The sequence below is a fragment of the Habropoda laboriosa genome, unplaced genomic scaffold, assembly GCF_001263275.1.
Source record: "Habropoda laboriosa isolate 0110345459 unplaced genomic scaffold, ASM126327v1 scaffold210, whole genome shotgun sequence".
In the NCBI taxonomy this organism is placed as follows: domain Eukaryota; kingdom Metazoa; phylum Arthropoda; class Insecta; order Hymenoptera; family Apidae; genus Habropoda; species Habropoda laboriosa.
Genome location: NW_017100373.1, coordinates 337750 through 359589, shown reverse-complemented (window position 1 = coordinate 359589; position 21840 = coordinate 337750). Strand labels below are relative to the sequence as shown.

Genomic DNA, 21840 nt, shown 5'->3' with positions numbered 1-21840 from the left:
TCTTTCTATTTGCATACTCCTGAAAATATATTCAGTCGAACAATCCTATGTATCGTATCAGCTAACATCGTTTAATCGTGCCAGTGAATACTTCCTGTAATAGGATATAAAAGTAACTAAAAACTAAAAAAAGACTGCATTATACGAAAATTACATTCCGTATTTTGAAACAGTGCAAAGCTTTTCAACCAGCGACGTGACGGTCTGTTTGCGTTGGTACCATTAAATGGATCCCGAGAAAATTTTGCGAAAAGTTTAACTCGGGACATGACGTTTCCAGCTCGTGATCTCAACTACGTGTAATATTGCGCGATCGTGCGACATCCATGACAACGTTTGTATATCTAAAGGGAAAGATTTATTTAAACACACGATGCATGTATAGATACTTAGTGAAGGTATTTAAATTAGAGGTTATGTGTGATGTTGACAAGCCTATCGATGTTTGACCAGTGTGACTGACAATGAGACAAATGAACGAATGTATGAAAGTAAGAAAGACAGATAGGAAAAGCATTAAATCTGTTGCTAGTAAGAGGAGGTTATGATTCTAATTTAATTTCCCAATAGAACACAATAATTACTTTATTTTATTCGAATTTATTAACCTATAAATTAAGAAAAGTCGTCCTATAATATATGAGAAATTGATAGAACGTTACGAGAGATAAAAGTCAAATTTTTATACCTTGTACAATAGCAAGATCCATTAACCTTCATCATTCTAATTTGTTGAACGATGATCAATTCATCGACCATAATTATGGAAGATACGGATCAGAGAGTACTTCAGTTCAGTCTAAAGCAATAATTGTCCATTAATGTCAGAGAACAAATCTCATTACAGATGCCAATCCAAAAGAAATTAATCTCTTGTATTTTAAAATTTTTGAATGTATAATTACGTTTGGAGTATGTTCTTCAAAGTAATGTCACTGGAGCAAGAAAGACGTTGATAAAGTAGATTTCACTCGGACCTATATGATCTTCATTTGTCGTTGCTCCTAGAACTGTCACCATCTCAACCTGAACTTATTAGTTTATATGCATATAATTATTAAAATACGTAGACTTTAGATATAATCCTGTTAACTCAAATCTGTAACAATTAATTGTAAAAGAAAAATTTAGTAGCATCGTTGTTGTTCTTATAATGATTACTAAACGAGAAAAAAAATGAAACAAAATGTTCTGTACAGGTGAAGAGAGTCTGTAAAGATACAATTAACGAGTCGTGCTACAATCGACAATTAGTAGAACTTAAGAAAAACGTCCGCTCTTGTACGAAACGAGCAATGAAAGAACAGAAACCCCTTAAATACGTATATTTCCGTGCGCCACTTTTGCGCGCCATGATCGATCGATAATTCCCTCTGTTGAGCTTTTTATGAAACGTCGAAAAGTAAATTTTTTACAAGATTCTATAAACTACAGTTTTTCTAGGTATTTCGGTTAAACAGATACATAATGACATTCAATACATTGCGCACTTTGTTCGTAATCATTTCTTCTGATTGTTAGCCGGCCAAATAAAGCGTAGTTCAATGTCTACCGCTTGCATTAACCTGCAGTATCAACGAAGAATGAAGATAGAAGTATTATCGACGATTCATAAAAGACAGTATCTCCAGCATTTCGAATAGCTGTGAAGACACGAGTGCATGACTATTTTAGTATCCCCGTTGATGTGTAGGTCCGCGGCTTAATTGAGATTCCTTTAAATGCTTAGTGTTGAGTGCACGAACTTTAATCTTGAAAAAAAGCACGTGAAATGCGTAGTATAGAAGAAGAATGGAAGTGACTGTAAGAGAGAGAGAGAGAGAGAGAGGGAGAGAGAATATAACGTTCTGTTTCGATTGTTGACGTATGATTTAACCATTTCTGACGGCATCGAGCCTCGAAGTATGACAAGCAAAGGATGACCAAGAGTGTCGAAACATTCCCTGGAAGAATCGAGATGGAGTACTTCTCTAATCTTATATATATATATGTATCTAATCTATATATGTATATATAGGAACACGTGTATGTAATGTCATAATGTGTAATTATACATGTATGTATGATCTGTAATTGTGATCTAATAGTAATCAATGCGATGTATACAAAGTGACAAAAGAGAGACAGGAGACGATGAAGAAGAGCTGGATGCTCTTCTTTACATAAATATGTATGTATTATAATTTCGCAAACGAAAGACGAGAAAATGGCAACCCGTTGAGGAAATAGACAAAAACAAGTGTAACACTGTTAGCTGATGGTATTATTGATAAATTCTATGTATCAATAAATAATATATAACATTGTTTAAGGGACGAAATTGGGTTAACGATAAGGCGATTTTTCGATAAAGGTCATATGCCGATTTTCGATTTATCAAATCGAAATCTCATACATGTCAACTTCATTTAATCTTTTTCCTTTTAATAACGTTTCCGAATTTCATAGGGAAGAGTTGAAAATGCTTTTGTTAAGAATTCCTCTCCAAACATCTTCCATTAACACCTAATTCATACTTTGATAACTGCCTATAACTACCTATGTACATACTTATACGTGAAGGCATTTTTATGGTGCATCATGATTGCTGTACGTTTCGGTAAGTTTCATAACGGTAAAACAGGTTATACTAGCACAGCTTCATTCTAACGCCGTTTCTGTGACATTCCTCGAACGTGTTACAAAATTCCTGTTATTTTGCCATCAATAAATTATAGATTCACATTTCGTAAGAGACTCATCTATGAAATTTTCTTCCATCGCGTGAATCGTTTTCTTTTGCCTTGACACTGAAATTCCTATTGCGTCCTATTTTACTTTTTTAATCGAAATGCATCCAATAATTTGCAATTACATATTATTTACTAAAGATAATAATCTTTCCAACAATACGAAATTTTGACTGTAGTCATCCTTAACGTACGAGCATTTTACAGTATGACCACAGTCATAAAGGGCTGTATAGTTATTAAACTTTATTTAATTGGACATTTCTTTATTCATTACATCATTAGGTCTAGTTCTGCAATATCACAATACGCTACTGCCGGATGCAATTCACCTATTGGTCGACTCCTAGAGACCACGTGACCGTTGTCAACAAATGTGCTTGCGCGGTACAGTCACCGTTTTACGTGAACGAGCGTAGCTCGAGCTCCCGCCACCTCTACCGCTCGTGAACCAGTAGCGCGGCTCAGCTGTTTCTGTTTACTAAACAAAGGAGCTAGAAATCAGTTCAACGGTGGACGGCGAGCGGGTCACGTTCGTGTGTCCGTACACGGGGCACCACATCTTTTTTTCTAACCTTTTTTTTTTGACCAACCTAAGAAACGATCTCGCTACATGATTGCGAACGAAAATCGCGAGTGCATTTAACGAGGATACTCCTCATAAGCTCGTCGATCGTTGACCACGAGATACCAGACAGGTATCGGAGGACCAAAGCGCGAAACAAGACGAGGAAACAGTAAGTACTTGCAACGTATTTCATGTCTGTCATCCAGATGCAGATCCTTGACCCGATTCTATCGCGATATTCTTGTACGGCGTCTTTGTTCCGCTTCCGTTCAATGCTTCTAACATTCGTGCTCGATCGATCCAACCAGCTTGCAATGTAGAACGAACGTTTTCCTTTCCCCTTATCAAAAAATTCTCGAGCGTATGTTTAAATTAGAATTTGTACCTGAATCAGTGGTACATATACGTCGACCATATCAAGTATCAATAAACGCAGTTCTTAGATGTGTCAAAATTCTGTGATTTATACACTAAAGGTTGGAATTTGTGATAATTGTTATCTTTAACATAATTTATTACAAATTTCTAAAACGATAGTGTATAATGGCTTGGAGATAGAATAGGCGGTATTTTACTATATGTTGTACACTCTACCTTACATAATCGCTATCAGCTGTGCGCGCACGACCAATCTACGCTTCTAGTCAGCGCGCTTTGACAGCTGCCAGCGTCATATTTTCATTACCGTTAATGCTTCCACAAACTACTATATTCTATCTCAATTATTATGTCCATAATTATATCACTTGTATCATATAGTAGATTAAGAGGTTGTTCGAGATAGGTTGAAAGGTTGCCTGATTTATCGACGGTGAAGGCGACGATTCATTGGTCGTAGGTTATAGGTGTCGTTTGGGTGTCTGGTTCGTAAATTCGTATTTCTTAGAAAATGTCTAGGCAATGATAGTGGTAATTAGATAGAATGAAAAAATGAATTCATAACCTTATGTCGTTCATGGTGGTAGGTTAGTGGATTGCAAATGATCGAAAGTATAAGTTCTCAAAGTACGTAAAAATCAACAAATAATAGAAACGTAGAAGAAGCTCGACGACAAAGAGGTAGGAGTCGTGAGAATTGCGTAGTTTCTTGTCTACTAATCTCAAGGCCAGCATAAATGAAAGGAACAGTACTTAACACATTCGTTCAGACATAAGGAAGCGCAAAATTTATGCAGCATTAAATGCTGTTTCGAATGAGGATTTTACGTCGCCAATTTTCAGATTCTTTCATTTTCCGAAGTTATTACGATTAATCATTTGCTTTGTAATGTTTTTAGCGTCTACATATACTTATCAGAATTAAAAATTCAATTTTATTATAGATATAAATAACTTTTCTATACCTGACAGTCAGTATTACAAGGCAAAAGTTAATACTTTTTTATATAATTATTGATTTTCTATTCCTTGTGAAACGGCCATATTTAAAAACTTTCCACTGGTACATTGTATCGCGAGAATCGATTAGATAAAGCTAATACCAAGATCATCGTTATCAGTGATAGCTTATCACATTTATTCGAGTACGATGCGTTCATTCATTCATTCTCTCTCTGTAGAAGAAAAGTAAAAGTTTTCACTGTGTTCGTTCATTGGAAATCTTCTGTTAGAGGAATTCCATCGTTGTTAGCCGTTTCACGCGCAGAACACTTATGGACAACGCAGATTATGTAAACGAACGCGACTCAACTCTGGGAATAACGCTTCTGTAACGTTTACGATCACGGTGTGCGTGTTTCTGTGCCAAAAATACTCATCTAAATAAATGATTTTGAAAGTAAGCCTTGTGCATTGTTCCACGAGCATGCAAGCGGTTAACCTTATCTATTTATGTTCGAATATTCGAAGGCAGCAGTTTGTTACACCTGTGGAGCATAAAGAAACACAGATATCTATAGTTTTTGTACGTTTAAAAGATGGGAAGTAATTAGCGCGCTTATCCACGTTAATTTAAACGTTACGAATAGTTTTGTTTCATCGCTGTTTCCTATCGATGCACACTCCAAGGCAAGCGAGAACTTCCTGCAATGTTTTTTCTTGAAGGAAAGTGATTTCTCCGACTGGATGAATAATCGTTTCTTTTTTTTCTAAACGAGATTCACCTGTAAACTTGTTTTATACGACTGATTTTCAAAACGGGTTTCGCGAAAGTAAAAAAGCTAGAGATAAAAGAAACAATCTCAGGGAAAGTGATTCTTCTCTTGTAAAATCGATCTATCCGTTAGGAACGATTTAGCCCGCGTTAAATCGTTGATCCGTGGCGTATGTTAGCGTCGATGAAGCGTTCATCAGTTTAGACGGGCGAGGCCTGGTACCGACGAGACCAGACGAGACGCGTGTGTATATATTCTTATATAGTGAACGGTGTTCGATGTATGGTTGGCTTTCATACACACGTCGATAATTGCCGTGCACCGATGCGAGACTCGCTCTTAAAAGCCGAGAAACGAACAAAGAATACGTGCATCATGCGCATACAGCATTTCCCAATCTTGTCGATCGCCTTTTCTGCTTTGTAATCCGTTAGAGCACTATCTAGAACAAACGACGGACCTCTTTGGTATTTTTTCCATTTGCGTCTTTAATTTTTTCGCTACTAAGTAAGCAATCAACCAACGTGTAATGTTCATACTTCATAACAGCAAACGTGCAACGGTAATATCTTTTACAATTTTAATTGAATAAGCTTGTTTATTACTTGATATCACTTATGTTTATTATTTAAATTAAATAATTTAATGTATAATCGCATAGAAGTGTTGCGCATGTAAAGAGGTTAAGAAGCAGATGTTACGATTGCGTCTTCTTTATGACTCTTCTTAACCTTGAATTATACATGGAATAGTCAGAAAGAATATCATATCGCTGATTTCAGGATGGAAAAAAGCTCATGAGTTGAATCGCACGAGAGATATATAGATCCATGCGTGTATCGTAAACACGATGTCGCAAAGGTTTGTCCGTGTGTATGTGTGCGTAGTGTAGTGCGTGGTACATAGATATGTCTATACATGTGTATAATGCGCTCGGGTTGTGAGCAGAACGAACGGCAACCTTGGGCAACCGAGTAATATTCCGAGAGGCGGGAGAGCACTTGCGCAGCACACAAGCAGCGGACTTTCGTCGATATTTCCTTCTCTATCACCGTTGTGTTGCTTTCTGGGCAGAGAATAGATCTCCACCGATTTTCTCAATGGACCCACTCGAGTCGAAACGATCATCTCTCCTTCCATGTTGTGCTACTCTTTTATACATAAATGAAATCTACGTGTTCCACCTTAAACATTGAATCTGCGTTCGTTTTATTCCGTCCAAGGTTAGAAAGTTTAGTTCATCCGTTTTTGTTATTTCCTGACGGTCGAACGAAAATAATTTGAGAAGATTATGGTAGAAAATGTTTCTCCGCCTCGAGAGGGGACTTTCCAAGTCCTTGAGCAACGCGCAATCATGTTTTATTTGAAGAATCGAAAACTTAAGAACCTCTGCGTTTTCTCTAGTCATCGTCTATGTTTGTTACAATCTATTTCATGATTACTGCAGTTTGCAGCGTCGATAAAGGAACCAGCTAGGATATCGCAAGAGCAACATGGCCGTAAAGAGATTCGATCATCGATACTGGTTGAAAAGAGCGATACCTTTCTCTTTGCGACTAATCACTCGTTCAGAGAACAGACACGTGAAACAGCTTGGCTTTCCGTCTGACCCAGTATATTCGGCTGCTTCTGCTTGACATTTCGTAACAGTCACTGGCGGGCGTATATTTAGACGCGTGGAGGCAACTCGTGAATTCGTTAATATCGTTGAACCGCCACCGGAACTTGGTGAATCGTCAGCTGTTCGGGACACTTGCACGCTTCGTCGACTTTAACCTGTTAACTCTGTTGTTCTTGCTTTCAGTTTATTTTCTAACCTAACGTGTCGAATTAGAATTTTTGAATTTAACGAATATTCGGGTGGCACAAGTTCCAAGAAAAAGAATTCGTTTCTCTTCGATCGATTATTGCAATTCGTACATTTAACTTAACGAATGTAAACTGTTCGCATGTAAAATCATCGGTCGAAGAGAAAGTAGCGTGTTCAGATGTAGCATTGTTACTTAGTTCCGATGTTAGACCAGTTAACAAATATTGCAGTCACGTGACGCAACCAAATGCATTGTGTTACAATCGTTTTACATATAACCTATTAATTCGAAACTGCTCTTCTTAAACTATTTAAAAATTCGACATATATAAATTTCAGACTTTATGCGGACAAATGACTTGTTCCTGACCTGTGCCCCCCTCCCACTCCTCCACCCGGAAAGGAGTTACCCGAAGGACCTTCCGTGCTCCCAAGACACGCAGTATTCAGTGACTAATTTCGACCTGTTGTTGCTGCGATTCCAGTGCACCTTCGACGATGCCAAGTCATGCGATTCCATTTTAAAATTACTTCAGATTTACTAATACAGTTACGTCATACAATATTTGATAACTTAAAGGATCAAGTAACGTATAATCCGAAATTCCATTCGAAATAATTAAATGAATTTCATTAACAGGAATAATATATAGAACTCGAAACAACCTCTGTTCGCCCTCTGCGTCGATCGTTCTTCGTGAGCGCAACGCACTGAAAATACCCAAGAGAATGTGGATCGAAGATATATATGTAAAATCAGCCTCGAGTATCCACGACCGCCTCACGCCGCTCATATCAAACGCCTGCCGATTAATTGCCATTGTATCGAGCCGTCTTTTCATTCACCGAGCCATTAATCAGACGGTTGGTTTAGAAATCGGTTAAACGGAACGGCGTGTCTTGGGATATTGTGTGAACCGGTTGCGAATTGGTCTCAAACAGCCTCAAGCACATCGTTAGCCACCGTGTGCAGTAACACACTGCCTGCCTCTAGTAGGTTTCTCGTTGCCAGACCCGTGCCGGAGAAAGTTAATTTCGCATGGCCGTTGAACCGATATTGCGATTACGTAGGGGAAGCCGGGGAGTATAATGCAACAACGACTATTATGTCGGTCCACTGCCGTGCTACAAGCGGGATCGCGTGGACCTTTGTCTCTTTTCCCTGCGGTTTTCCACAGGGTTGGAACCGTGCTTCGCAGTTACGTTGCTTCCCCCTCCTGGTGAACCATGGTGGATGGACGTGACGCTTTTCTAACGTGCTGGCGAGCGAGATCCACTATGAAACGTTGTTCGATATTAGTAACGACGTGAAACAGGCGTTAGAAAGCGCGAGGTATGGTGTACAGAACAGCGAATCGTGGCTGAAAAGTTTCGTGTAAATGGAAAACGACATGAGTTGGCCTGTCTCCAAACGGACGCGTTTTTCCTTCGGCCTCTGGCGCGTCGGATCTTCGCCAAATTGACGCAACGTTTCCCTCCGCCCGTTAACGTCGGCTAGCTCTCGCAATATTCCGTCGTAATCGTCCCAGTCGTGGTTCGTTGCACTTTTACGCTTCTCTCTCTCTCTCTCTCTCTCTCTCTCTTTCTCTCCAAGTTTTCGACCAGTGAAACTGCCACATTCCATTCTCGCACGATTCTTAATCGTCCCAGTCGTGGTTCGTTGCACTTTTACGCTTCTCTCTCTCTCTCTCTCTCTCTCTCTCTCTCTCTTTCTCTCCAAGTTTTCGACCAGTGAAACTGCCACATTCCATTCCCGCACGATTCTTGCTCGCCTGCTGTCTTTCATAGCACGACGTATGGGTCAATAGTAGCTTCGTTTCAAATAATTTTGGCATCGTTCGATAACTATTAATGTGATTCGATGTATGGTGAAAGTCGAACGACTCACTGTCATACGATGGTAATTCGTGACCAGCGTTAGATTCATCAGTGAAAGAATTCTTAGATAACTAGATAACAGTGTAAAGTAAAAACGTATACATAGTCGGTGAATCCGATATAGGGATGTCCTAAATTAAAGCATAAAACGGCAAAATTATTAAGTCTGTCGACTATTGCTCAATAGCAATTGCCGGATTGGCCAGAATTAACTTGCAGCTATTATGGATTGGTACAGACAAATCTCTTAATTATACTGTAATGCAACGATTATGTATAGTACTTTGATTTCTGACCGATCGCTTCCATCGACTATACATTATACAACAGTTAATAACTCTCGTTTTTAAAGATACAAAACATTGAAATGATCAGTCTCGATGTCCAAGTAAACATTGAACTCCCAATTTGATACAGCTAGTCGAATCACCGCCCTGTTCACAATGTAACGAGTGCAAAATCGATTAAGTGGCGTGATCCGCGTGAATGAAGTTAAGAAATGGTGTTCGTCGAACGAGGAGGGAATAAAACGAGTCCTGTGATAGGAGAATGGCGTGGGTGAGGCTTCGTTCGGTCACGGAATCGTTTTCCAGCTAGGACAAGGGAACCGGTACCGGTTTTCCATTGCGCAAAAATACAATACTGCGACGACCTTTGCGGATATGGTCAGACCAGATATTCCGTCCTCGAGGATCCGCTCGATCCGCGTCTTTTTCTCTTGCCTCAGTTGCTCCTTTCCTTTTGTTTCTTTTTTCTGTTCTTTTCTTGTTCCTTTTCCGGGCAACAAAAGCCACCTTGTGTAGAGCCGACGAAGTTCTTCTTTGTCTCTTCTTTCTTGTTCGTGAGTAGAGATCCTCCTCCTTCTACAAAGATGATCGGGTCAATGGTGTCGTTTGCAGAATAGGAAGATCGAAGTGCGATGGGGTGTACAGCGAGAACAATGGGGTATATACTTGGGAATTTTTAGACACAGAGGGAGGGAGAAGGTCGAAATTCGTTAACGAGCGGGGAAATTAGAGTAGAATACAGCTTTGCTCAGAAGATAGGGACCACTTGTCTAACTATAATACAATGCATCAGTACTATTGAATTGTTGTGAATTTTTATATTGCTTTGAAGTGACGAATGTCACAGAGGCTGACACTAATGCACTTTGTTTCATTACAATTCTAAGTATATATCTACCGTGTAATCTTCTTACAAATTAAAGTTGAAAACAGAGTTTATAGTGAAGCAAAGGAGCTCAGAAGGTTTTAAGGCAGACGATTATAAAAAATTCATTTGAATTTCTGTTTGACATTAAGAAGCACAGAATAGCAGAGGAAGTATAAAGAGCCGTGTGTGGTTTCAGAATGCAGTAAACATGCCGTCGATGCTGGAAGCGCTGGAGCTGAAGTACGGCAGTTCAACGACCGACTGCTCCCTCACGGACGAGGAGACGGAGTCGAGCTCGCCGAAGGCCGCCCTCTCGGTCAGCATTTTCATTCCGAAGAAATCACCCCGTCACACGGTGCCTGCTCTGCTCGTCTTGCAGGACTGCGACATCGAATCGGCCGGGAACGATGCTGAGAAGCTGCGTAATAAATGTAAAAACGTCGAAGAGCTCGATCTTGCGCAGAATAAATTGTCCCAGTGGACCGAAGTGTTCAGTATACTTCAACATATGCCCAAGATCAAATTTGTCAATCTGAGCTTCAATTCTCTGGCCGAGGTTCTTGAGATCAAGCATGGTAGCTATGATCTGTTGAAGAATTTAGTGTTAAATGGAACCAGGGTTTCCTGGTCCACGGTACAAGGGCTCATCCGTCTCCTGCATAATCTGGAAGAACTTCATTTGTCCTTGAACGAGTACAAGACGGTCGATTTGGATTATCAGAAGCCAGAGAATGGGAACGATTCGTTGAAGAAACTTCACTTCACGGGTAATCCTGTTGAAGTTTGGAACGAGATCTCCAAGCTTGGCTACATCTTTCCCAATTTGGAGAGTCTTGTATTAGCAGAGTGTCCGATAAGGTCGTTGGTTCTTGTGGATAATAGGAACTCGAATGAGGAGACGCCGTGTACGAAGAAAGAGTCGGAGAATTTGAGTCAGGATAATGAGAATATGAATAATTTGGACGTGGAGAATACGTCGGTAGACGAGAAGGGGAATAGGATATTCAGCGAGGGGAAGGTGAACTACGACAGGTCCGAGTCTGAGTCAGAGTCCAGTGGAATCAGTATCAAATCCTCCCATGATCCTTTCAGGAAATTGAGGTTCCTGAATGTGAATGGCACTCTGTTGTCCACATGGGATGATGTAGAGAGACTAGCCAGGTTTCCTGTGCTGAAATCTCTGAGGATCCAGGGTTGTCCTCTTTTCGAGGTACAGCTCTTTAAACTGTTTCTTGCTTACATGCATTATAAAAAGTTTCACTTCGGTTATTTTTCTTTTCTTTTTGATTATTTAAGAATCACACTGTTTGTTTCCAAAGTTCTTGTCCGCGGTGTATTTTCATGAATCGATCGGTTGAAGGAAGAACGATGAGTCGAAGTAGAAAAAGAACAGCATTTAAATGTGAAACCGTTACGACAGCTTGATCTAGTATGCGCCACTTCGGACCAATTCGTTTTAGCTTTACCGAAGTAAACGTTGGCATGATATCAACATCCCTGAACGGATCTATGCGTGTAACTTTGAGAAATAAGCATTATTTGATCATCAAAGCAAATGTATTCTCTAATTAACCATGCTTAGCAGTGTTTTTTTCGATAATTTCCTCTTACAATCCTCTTTTAATCGTCGATTTATTCCATAAATGAGCAACGTGACCTTTTATTCTCGTATTTTGAAAGATAAAGATCAAAGATCTATCTCGTTAAGTATATGTACGTGATAATTCAAAGTCAATCGGAAGGCAGGATGAAGATAAAAATATTTTTGGACGATTGCAGAGTCCTCGAGAGTACACGGAGCATGAGAGGAGGCAGTTGTTAATCGCTAGACTCCCAAACGTCGAGACATTGAACGGCGGCGGTGTGATATCCTCACAGGAGCGGGAGGACGCTGAGAGGGCCTTCATTCGCTACTACATGGACAAACCGGAAGCTGATAGGCCCGAAAGGTGCCTCTCCATCTTTTACAATTACATTCCTGCCTTCAATTCCTGTTTCTCCGTTTACATTTAATATTATTATAAGGTTTCGACCTTTTGTCCGTTCATGTTGCATTCTGCGTTTTATTTCACTAATTTTGCGATACTCTGATGCAGTATTAGGAAGATTTCAACGCCTCAAGGACAAGTTTTCCATTAGGAAGCCCCGAACAAAATACTTTAGACTCTATTTTTGTTGGAGAGTTAATCATATTCCAGCGTACAAGTTCCCGTTTCCATCTCTGTCATCGCGTTCAACCGCTTCTATTCTAGCCTGAACTAGAACCCATAAAGCTATTCTAGTTTCACGGCCATAGTTGTCACTGAAGAACCGCCGCCGCCGCCGTCTCTGACCCTGTTCCTCCGTTTTCAGGTACTCCGAGCTGGTGGCTATTCACGGAAAGCTGGATCCGCTGGTACATGTTGACCTGACGCCCGAGAAGAGGGTCAAGGTTACATTCACATATGGAGACCTGATCGAGGTAAATTTACCACTCGTGTTCAGAGGACCGTTTAATTGCCGATGTAATTAAATTTCGGTATATCCATTAAAAGAGGGGGTTCTATATATACGTATATTTCAGCTGTGTGTAATTGGTGTTCATTCAGCTTATTTGCTCAGTAAAAGAGGGTGGGTGGGTGTGTTTGGTTTACAAACCATTTTAGAGAGGGCACGCGAAATCGAGCAAAGGAAGGCGTGGCTTCTCGCGGCCTGGATCACTTAAAACTATAAATATTGCTATAAATATTGATGGTGCTTTGTAGGTTCGATCCATAGACGTGTACAGAACGGTTTTCGAGTTGAAAACCAAACTGGAGACGATGGTGAAAATCCCGGCGAACCGGATGAGACTGTTTTACGTGGATCAGGTTAGCAACCCTGATGACTTATTGTCTTATCAGCTTTCTTTTTATGCTTTTCCAGAATGTTTGGTTCCTCGAGAGATCTCATAAGAAGCATGAAATCGCGATATAGAAATTCTTCTCTCTACTCCCTTCTTGTACCTTTCCCGTTTCGGGTATCCCAATTAAATTTACGAAGTTTTCGACCGTAGTATGATCAGAGGTAAATTAAGTTCGAGTTCTGTTGTTCTAAGGATTGTTTTTTCTTACCCCGATATTTCGTTGTGTACCAGGTGATGAAGGCGCAGTACGGACCAGAAGAAATGTTATATCCGAACAAGCAGCTATATCGATACAACATCCGGAACGGGGATGAGATAATAATCGACAGCAAATTGAATCGCTTCGTATCGACGTCTTCGACCACCACGTCTTCTATACGTTCCTGAAGAAGGTTTTTCAGCGAATCGTCGGACGATACGAAACATACCTGACAGTTGTTGGGATCTGATCTCCATTAAAGGATCTACGAGGGTCACGTTACCTTGATCGTAGATCGACCACGGAGAGACTCGGGATTTTTTTTATATATACACACACACACACACATACACAACAGCCGAGTAATCGTTCTAGCAATTATATTTATCGATTCTTCAGGGTTTGAGAGGTATAATACAAAAAACGTTAGGAACTGGTAGCGCATTACGCCTTTGCGTTTGATCGAAGGAAAGACGAGTTTTGAATTTGTACTACTTGAAGGTTTTCAAACGAGAGTCCAGTTTCTAGGGCGCAATTTTCTGTATACACACTGACACACATGTATATCCTATTATACAATATTTTTACGAAAAATTCCGGTTGAATTGGCGTTTGCAGATGAATTCTCGCGATTCTTCGGCGCTTTCCGCGTTAATCGTTAGCGTAGATTGCTGTCAAGCCTACGTGAGAAAAAAAAAAACGATATGAAGTACTTAGTTACGTAGTGAAACCCGAGATTTTGCCAGTTGTTTTCAAGTAGTGAACCGTTTTTGCCCTGTTGTTTTGTGAGAGTTTCGTATGATGACCACAATTGTACAAAGGAAATCATTTATAGTGACTCGATGAACTGTTCGGTAAAGAAATATCACGTAGAATTAAAATATGTCGCAAGCGCGTTGGTATCGATTAGAAAGCGATCGTGTTAATTGATGAGGATCAATCTTTAATTAACCCAGATGAGTTGTACCGTGTTAGAGAGAGATGTTACATGGTGAAATGTTAAACATTGATTTATTAACGTGTCGTAATGATAAGAAGATTCGACGAAGAGCACGCTGAGTTGATTTAAGTTCACGGATCAATTCGTAAATGTCATGTACTTCGGGACAATGCAACGAGTGTGACAAAAAATGAAGAAACAAAAACAAGTGACGTCCAGGCTGCAGAAAAGAAGGAACTATTTTTGTAGATCGCAGCTAGGCACGAGGAAGCCATTAAAAAAAGAAAAGAATCACGGGCAATAATAAAAGTGTGCACGGTATTATGCGTTATACAGTTTCGTCTCGATCGCAACGATCCAATTGTTACGTTTTGGCGATGGGAAACGTTCTTATTCTATGAGAATATTAGCAACGGTAATACCAATTCAATTGTGCAATACATGTTTTTACGTAGGCGATAGAACAGCGAGCATGTAATGATTGTTTTTATATCTATATGTTTATAACCGATGCTTTTTTTGGAAACGAAACGATAAAATGATTCATGCTATGATTTCATGCATTTTGAAATGTGTACTTAAGCTTACCAGTTATCGATACGCGATAACAGTCAATCAAGTGTTGTTAATATCATGCGTCTTTTAAATTTCGATATTGTCAATCAAAGATTATTTGCGATCTTCCATTGTATTTCTTGTTGCGTGGAAATTTAGGAAATGTATCGAATAGAAATTAGGTAAGAAAATTTACTGGTATCGCTTATCGTTAACGCGAGACACTAGGAAAGAGGAAGAACAACGATGTTGAGCGTTTTTGGCTTATTCGGCTTGCAAGGGAGAAACCTTGAAGAGTCACTTAGTGCCTGCCTTTTACTAGCGTAATTTGAATACTTCTAACACTGTATGTAAATACCATAAACACTGCGAAGCAACTTCGTCGACTCTTCATGGCAGTGCGTTGGTCAGTCATATGTTTTGCTCTGATTTAAATCCTAACATTGGAATGATTTCACGGTTTCAATTCGACTGACAATTTTTACTAGTACAAGGAAAAGTTTCCAGTGTAAGAAAAATTCATGAATTAAAAGAAAATAAACGCTCTAGATGCTCCAGTGCTAGGGAAACAAATATTTGTGAAAAATTGAAGGAGCACGAGTAGGGAAGAGTCGGTCGACGCATCTTTGAAACATCAAATCAGCATCGCAAATGTTTTTGATGTTGGATCTCAGGGTTATCGATGGTTTTTTTTGTTAGTTGTTTTGCGTCGACTTCGCGATCGATACACATAGTGATGTAAACATGTACAGTTGAGAAAGTGGGGACAAAAACGTATCACCAACCCTGAAATCCCGCACCCTATATGTGTCTAGTCTCTGAAAAGGAAACTCTGCATTGTTCTCATTTTATATAATACGATCCTTTTTTGTGCTGGCGCAAATGTGTACGTACTAACGAAATAAAAGTCTTTATATGAGACTAGCCGTGTTTCCTTGCACGACGTCGATCATCAGTCATGGATCATTATTAATGATTCATTAACAATTCTAGCTTTCGCGTTTCAGAGTAACGTTATATGAAGGTTTAAAAATGATCTTGCTGGTTGGCCAATAAATTAGTCAGCTTATTCCTCGTGCCACGAGTGCAGAGAGGTTAAACGCATAAGTCAAAGGTTACTTTGCTGATCGAAAGTTTAATCACTGTGAAGCATCTACAGTAGGAGTGTTATAAATTATGGTTGCGAAGAGTGCACTATATAGTAAAGGTAGAAAAAATAGAATTTAAATGTTGTTATTTTTATGTTTTAATTCAATGTCATTGATGTCTTATTGGTTATATAGGGTATGTCTGTTTTGGCTCGTTAATTATGGCCTTAAAGACGACGCTGATGACATGTCGAGTTAGATAGTTCCATGTCGATTGGACAATGCGTGGACGGTATTACCAAGGGAATCCAGAAGGGAAATTCCAAACGGAACATTCTTGAAAAATTGGTTGACATAATTGGATATGAAAAAAATCATAGATAAAAGTAAAATTTTTGTCTTTCTTTTATAACCAAAGAATATCGATTGTCAATTGTTAATTCTACCGGGGTGACCACGCAGGTCACGACGGCTCTGTTTGCAGGGGCCCATATTTATCTGATAGCAAAGATGCAGAGATGGATAGGCGAATTCGAGCACACTGTAAGCTCGTTAATTGTAAAAGTTTCCTCAGGATTCATTGGAAAATTGTTCGACGATGATGAAAGTCGAACGATGCCTCTTATCGAGTTAAAAACTTAAGAGAAAGATAAATGTGGTATCCAAGAATGACAGATATTAATCTACCCTTTAATTGTAACACGATGAAGCAGAGCTACATTAACGTTAGGTACAATTTTATGAATGAAATTTGTACTAATCGTCGATATTTTTTCATTTCCCTGTGTTAGATCAAATCTACTTGAACTATGCAACCTATAAATTCGTCGGAGTGCACTCGAATCCGAGAAAAAGAAGTGAACGATACACCGATTCCATTTCCCCTGGGTTCTTTGTCGTTTCCTATCAATTTCAGATCGAGCCTTCTGCCATCTGGGATCGATTCGAGGCAATCTAGAAGCGCTACATTCACGGGGTAAACAATTAACGTCGCTGCGAAATTCTGTTCAATTACATGGTACATGACCCGATACCCGGAATAATAGAGCGACACGAGGTGACAGCTCGTTACGAGGTTCCACCTTTTTTCCTTTTACCTTTGAAACTTTACGACCGAGTGGGATCGTGACTAATCCTACCCTGGGGGAGCGTGCGCTCCTACTATGCACTAAATCCACAGAGAGGACCGCATCGATTCCGGCGCCCTGACTCTACGAAACAGAGCTCTTTTTTTCCACCCTCGACCTACTATTTTATTTCTCTTTTTTATTCTTCTTTCTGCTGGGTCACTGAAATCTTACAAAATTCCTAACGATTGTTGAAAGGGAATCAGAAGAGGAGTGGTTGTTACGCGTGTTATAAGAAAATGATGGTTAGGATTCCAGTAATTAACCAACAAAATTCAAGTATTCATACAAGACCTCTGCCCATGAATCAAACCAAAAAATCAACAGTAAAACGCTGAATTCGTTTAGATACAAATTTTTCCCACCGAGTCTAACACTACCACTGTTTACGATAAAATTTTAAAATTGGCGGTCGAGGGTATCTACCCGTGATTCCCGTGGCTCTGGCAAACGTGTTTGCACCCCTGGCTAGCGGGTAAGGGACAGAGAGAGCGATAAACGAGTGCGCGTTGGTCGCGAGAGAGCATGAGTAGGACGTGGGTCGTCGTGTGTTGCTGCAGAGGGCCGAGAGAGCGTGTCTCCTGCGGAACACAGCTGGCACGGACCGTCAAGATGTAAGCTGTCGGCAGGGAAAACGCGTGAGTGTGACGGTGTACGCCACTGTTGGCCCAGGCTGTGAAGAAAAGAGAACGAACGTCAGAGTGTCGAAGACAGAGTAGAGAGAGAGAGAGGAATACAGAGGAGAAAAAAGTGGCACGATCAAACGGCCGATTTGGGAGGATGGAGTAGAGCGGGAACCCAGGGATCGATTGCTTCCCGATTGTTGGCATGGAGGACACGACACTGGGGTAAGTAGAAAGTCAGAAGCAAGGCAGGTTGAAAGGTTCAAAGAGGTGCGTTCTATACTAAATTTCAATTCTCTGGTACGCGATTGCTCGTCTACTTCACTCTAGAATTCGACGATCGATGCGACGACCGAGTCAGCACGGATCCCAACGATCTATCTTTTCCGTGGCTGGCTTCGTCGTCCCTCTAACCCACCCCACGGACACGCTTGAGGTCACCGTTAGCCTAGAACACGGGATAACCGTACGTTAGTTCTCCCTGATATTGTTCGCTGTATTTAGCGGTTGGATTACGAAGCTCGCGAAGAGGGATTGGATACGATGAGGATGCTATTGATAAACGCTGCTTTGGAAGGCAAAACACGGCTCGGCAGAGCAAGTTAATAAAGTCGCTTGCGAGGCTCTCCCTCGAAACGCAAAAAAAGTTGTTAGGGGCTATTTACCTGAGGGCTCTAACCAACCCCTACACGGTAGTTTTCGAGATCGTCGCCACGGTGCTACGCGAGGCTTGAACGTTCTGGTCTTATTCACGCCTTCCTTTTCTCTTTTTTCTTTTAGAAAGGCTATAGTGTAACATGCTATGGGCACTCTTGGTTGTTTTTATTTCATCTATAAAAGTCCCGTGAGAAAAGTGAACGGAAAGTGAGCTTCACCGATCATTCGTGTCCTTTACATCTGAGCCATGAAGAAGCTCTCCCCATTTTTTCCTTCTTATTTGCTGAGAACGTTTTTCAAGAAGTCTTCTCCTCCACTTCTTCTTAATAGTTCTTTCGCGTAGAAAGAAAGCTTTCTCGTTAATGCTTCCAAATTCACTCGCCATTCACTGAGAAGGGCAACCGATTCGACGCGTATTTCTTGAGAGCGCGTGAGCCTGAATAGTCGATGGGGTTTCACGGGGGTATCGAGTAGCGGGGCGTCGAAGTGCGTCAATGGGTTAAGGAGGAACTTAAAGCGACCCTCCTGCTTCAAGGAGTAACCACGCTTCGATACACGCCTTTTCTCATATTGGATCCATTCTCTATAGAGTCAAAGGAGTATTTCATCAAGCTGATACACCTGTTTTCGCAGTGGAATGTATTCTTTGCACGTGAACACAAAGAATTTGCATCGGTGCACGGATTCCTGGAGTTACAAGGTGTGCAAAGTTGTGTGGGAGATCATCGTTACTTAAGACTGCGATTCGAGGAAAAGTCACGGAACAGGTGACACGAAAAGTGTGTATACTTGCGTGCATCGTAGCGTTCTTGCAAGAGGAATGGAAAGAAATGGAGCTTCTGCAAGGCTGGGTGCGGCTACGATATTAACCCCCTTTTGGGTGGCGATTTGATTCACCTTTGAACGAAGAAAGTAGCCTAACGAGTTACATTTGAAACTCCCAAAGATTAACTTGCTATAAGATTGCACCTTAACCCTTATGTCAATAGCCAAAATGTATAACGTGTAATAAACGTATTTTATTCACGTTAATTATTGCCTGAGTTTGAAACTTGTTTTCAAAATATATAAACAGACGTTAATTTTAATCCCAGCGCATATCGATTTCATAAACACACGTAGAGTGTTATTTATCCGTCTGGAACCTTTCGATAAAGGGTGCAAGTTACAAGATCCTACTTCAGTGTATACGGCATAAAAATATGATAGATCTGTGATGCGGAAAATGACTATCCGCTAAATGGTTTATTTTATATACTGGGAAAAGAGGCAATACACGTGAAGCCAACCAGAGCGAAAGAGTGGTGAATGAACTTGCAGCAATTTTTTCACATCTTTACCCCTAGCTAAACATCTGCTTTCTTGGAAGTTGACAATTGTTGCCACTTTGAAGAAAAACAAAGCCTAAAGCAATGGCTCCTTCCAGAACGAGAGAAGAATTGTGTACGATATTTGGATTCCTCGAAAAAATAACCCTTTGCTCTTATGTGCCGGAAAAGATAAAGCAGTCATCGTACTCGGTACGATGCACACAGATATGGTAATATCAAATGACACTAAGAAGAAACCAGAAATTATACTTTATGTGGAGTTGACACTATAGACCAAGTGTTATAGAGCAACAATAAAAGAAATTAGAAAAACAAAAAAATCTTGTACCGCATGCAACAATTACCAAATGTAACAAATGCCTTTGAATAAATAATTATTATTGTTTATACATTGGTTGGTGTTTAGGCATCTGTAATTATTGTATATAGTACTATAAATACTTTTATTTATTCAATAACAGATGATATACCTCTCATTTCTACAAGTGGGCACGACTATATGAACTTTGACTCCAAAGTTTTTTTTGGTTTAAGGATGAAAAAAAATATGGAAAAGATATTTCGCTTCTCAAAGGTTCAAATCGCTGAGAAGCAAAAAATTTTCACAAAATGCATTCAGGTGGGTATTGACATAAGGGTTAAAATGCATTAATAGACATTTATTGGGAAACGGAGAGACAGAGAGAGACGCTTTTCCGTTCGATTGATATCTGATCGATTTAACGGGGCCCTGCTGGTGGAATCTTGTTTCACCGGGACGACACAGCGGAACATATGGACGCGGCTGAATATGGATCGTCGAAAGGACTCAAGGCAGCAGTTCCTATCGCGAGATCACTTAAAGGATGCCACTCGATAAAGCCATGAAAGCATTTTCATCCTTGTGCGTTCTGGTTTCGTGCAGAAATACTTTCCCTCTCGAAGCGTAGAAATTCTCCAGGCGACGGACAAATGAAATCTCGATTTGCCGAAGACTACGTCGTGGGTTCGATTGAAATATTTCGAGAACGAGGAATACTTAGCGGAATGCTTGTCTCCTCCCGGACGATAAATTTTTGACGTTCTTTTCATAGGGAGTTTTCAAATTTTTTGTGGAATGGTTCGACAATAATATACAAGACGATTCACTTAGATCGATGCCTTTAAAATTACTCGTATATAATTTGATATAAGAAACAAATGTTAAATTTAATATCGAGTATCGTTTAAAATATTCTAAAGGGATCTGATACAAAGAAAATTAATTTTTTGACATACATATATTTTTTCAATTTTGATGTTTACTTCGAAGTTCTCAAATGAAGCATTTTGTATACTTGTTAAAAAAAAAATTGATAAAGTATAGAAGATTTCGCTGAGCGAACGGTTCACGAATAATTTAAAGTTATTCAACCAATTGAATCGCTCTATATATTTATTCTACGCTTGAATCCCAATCTGAAAGCTACTTTTCCAATACCAGCTTCCGACGGGGGAAATTTCGATATTCCCTGACCTGGATTACACTCCGTATCATCCGCTTTGCGGAGTATTCCTTCTAAAAAAAAAAAAAACAACCACTTTCTTGAGATTTCGAAGTTAAAAACAAACAAGCTTCTCGTCGAAGCAAGCACCAAAACGATAAATTACAGTGTGAACAGGTTGGAAGTGGGAGCCACGAGGAGCGTCTAGAGTACGTGACTACCTACGAAAAGCACATCCGACGAGCGTTGGTAACGTAATTTCGCGAGTCGTGTGTGACTCATCGAAAAGTCAAACGTATCGACAGAGAAGAAACAAAAAAAAAAGGCATTCATCCGGAGAGCTTACGTGAAGCAACGTGTAACTTGAAACAGGATCGACAAGCTTCTCTTCTTGTGCCCTGCGGGATTCATCTGCAGTGGTCGTGTACGACAGGAAGGAGGAACAATAGCCAGTAGCATCTATCATTCGTGAAATACACTCTGGTGATTGTCACCATACCGTTCGAGCAGAATTTCAATTTTCTCCACGCATCAAAGAGGATTCGTTGGATGCTGAGCACGTAAGAGTATAATTGAAAGAAGCGCGTAGCAAAAAATTGGCCACTCGTTAAACCGTTCTTCCTCCGTTCTTCCCCTAAATACTCGCAACGAGGATTCTTTAATTAATCCTCTCGTTAGTGTTACAGAGTAGGAAAATCGAATCTTGTAGAAACATCGTGTTCTTTTTTCACTAGTTTTTT

The 21840-nt window shown here is 40.1% G+C and overlaps 2 protein-coding genes across 3 annotated transcripts in view; both read left to right on the top strand.

Annotated features, from left to right (window-relative positions):
* Window positions 1-3140: 3140 nt before the first annotated feature.
* LOC108574983 (tubulin-specific chaperone cofactor E-like protein) lies at window positions 3141-13533 on the top strand. 2 transcript variants are annotated; one of them, XM_017937668.1, is made up of 6 exons: window positions 3141-3466; window positions 10430-11443; window positions 12013-12182; window positions 12586-12694; window positions 12978-13082; window positions 13349-13533. In XM_017937668.1, the coding sequence occupies exons 2-6, from the start codon at window positions 10442-10444 to the stop codon at window positions 13502-13504; spliced, it is 1542 nt and encodes a 513-aa protein (XP_017793157.1). In that variant the 5' UTR covers window positions 3141-3466; window positions 10430-10441; the 3' UTR covers window positions 13505-13533. The 2 variants fall into 2 exon arrangements, with proteins under 2 accessions (XP_017793157.1, XP_017793158.1); XM_017937669.1 differs by lacking the exon at window positions 3141-3466 and adding an exon at window positions 7667-7749.
* Window positions 13534-21605: 8072 nt separating this feature from the next.
* Window positions 21606-21840, top strand: part of LOC108574890 — a 13857-nt gene continuing 13622 nt past the window's right edge. Inside the window, 1 exon segment of the mRNA XM_017937545.1 lies at window positions 21606-21660. The gene's annotated coding sequence lies outside the window, so the exon portion shown is untranslated.

Bases quoted from the DNA above. Each gene is read 5' to 3' on its own strand.
- LOC108574983 (XM_017937668.1), top strand. From the start codon at position 10,442: ATGCCGTCGATGCTGGAAGCGCTGGAGCTGAAGTACGGCAGTTCAACG. The intron at 11,444-12,012 runs GTACAGCTCTTT...GGACGATTGCAG, and splicing joins AGGGTTGTCCTCTTTTCGAG to AGTCCTCGAGAGTACACGGA. The intron at 12,183-12,585 runs GTGCCTCTCCAT...CTCCGTTTTCAG, and splicing joins GAAGCTGATAGGCCCGAAAG to GTACTCCGAGCTGGTGGCTA.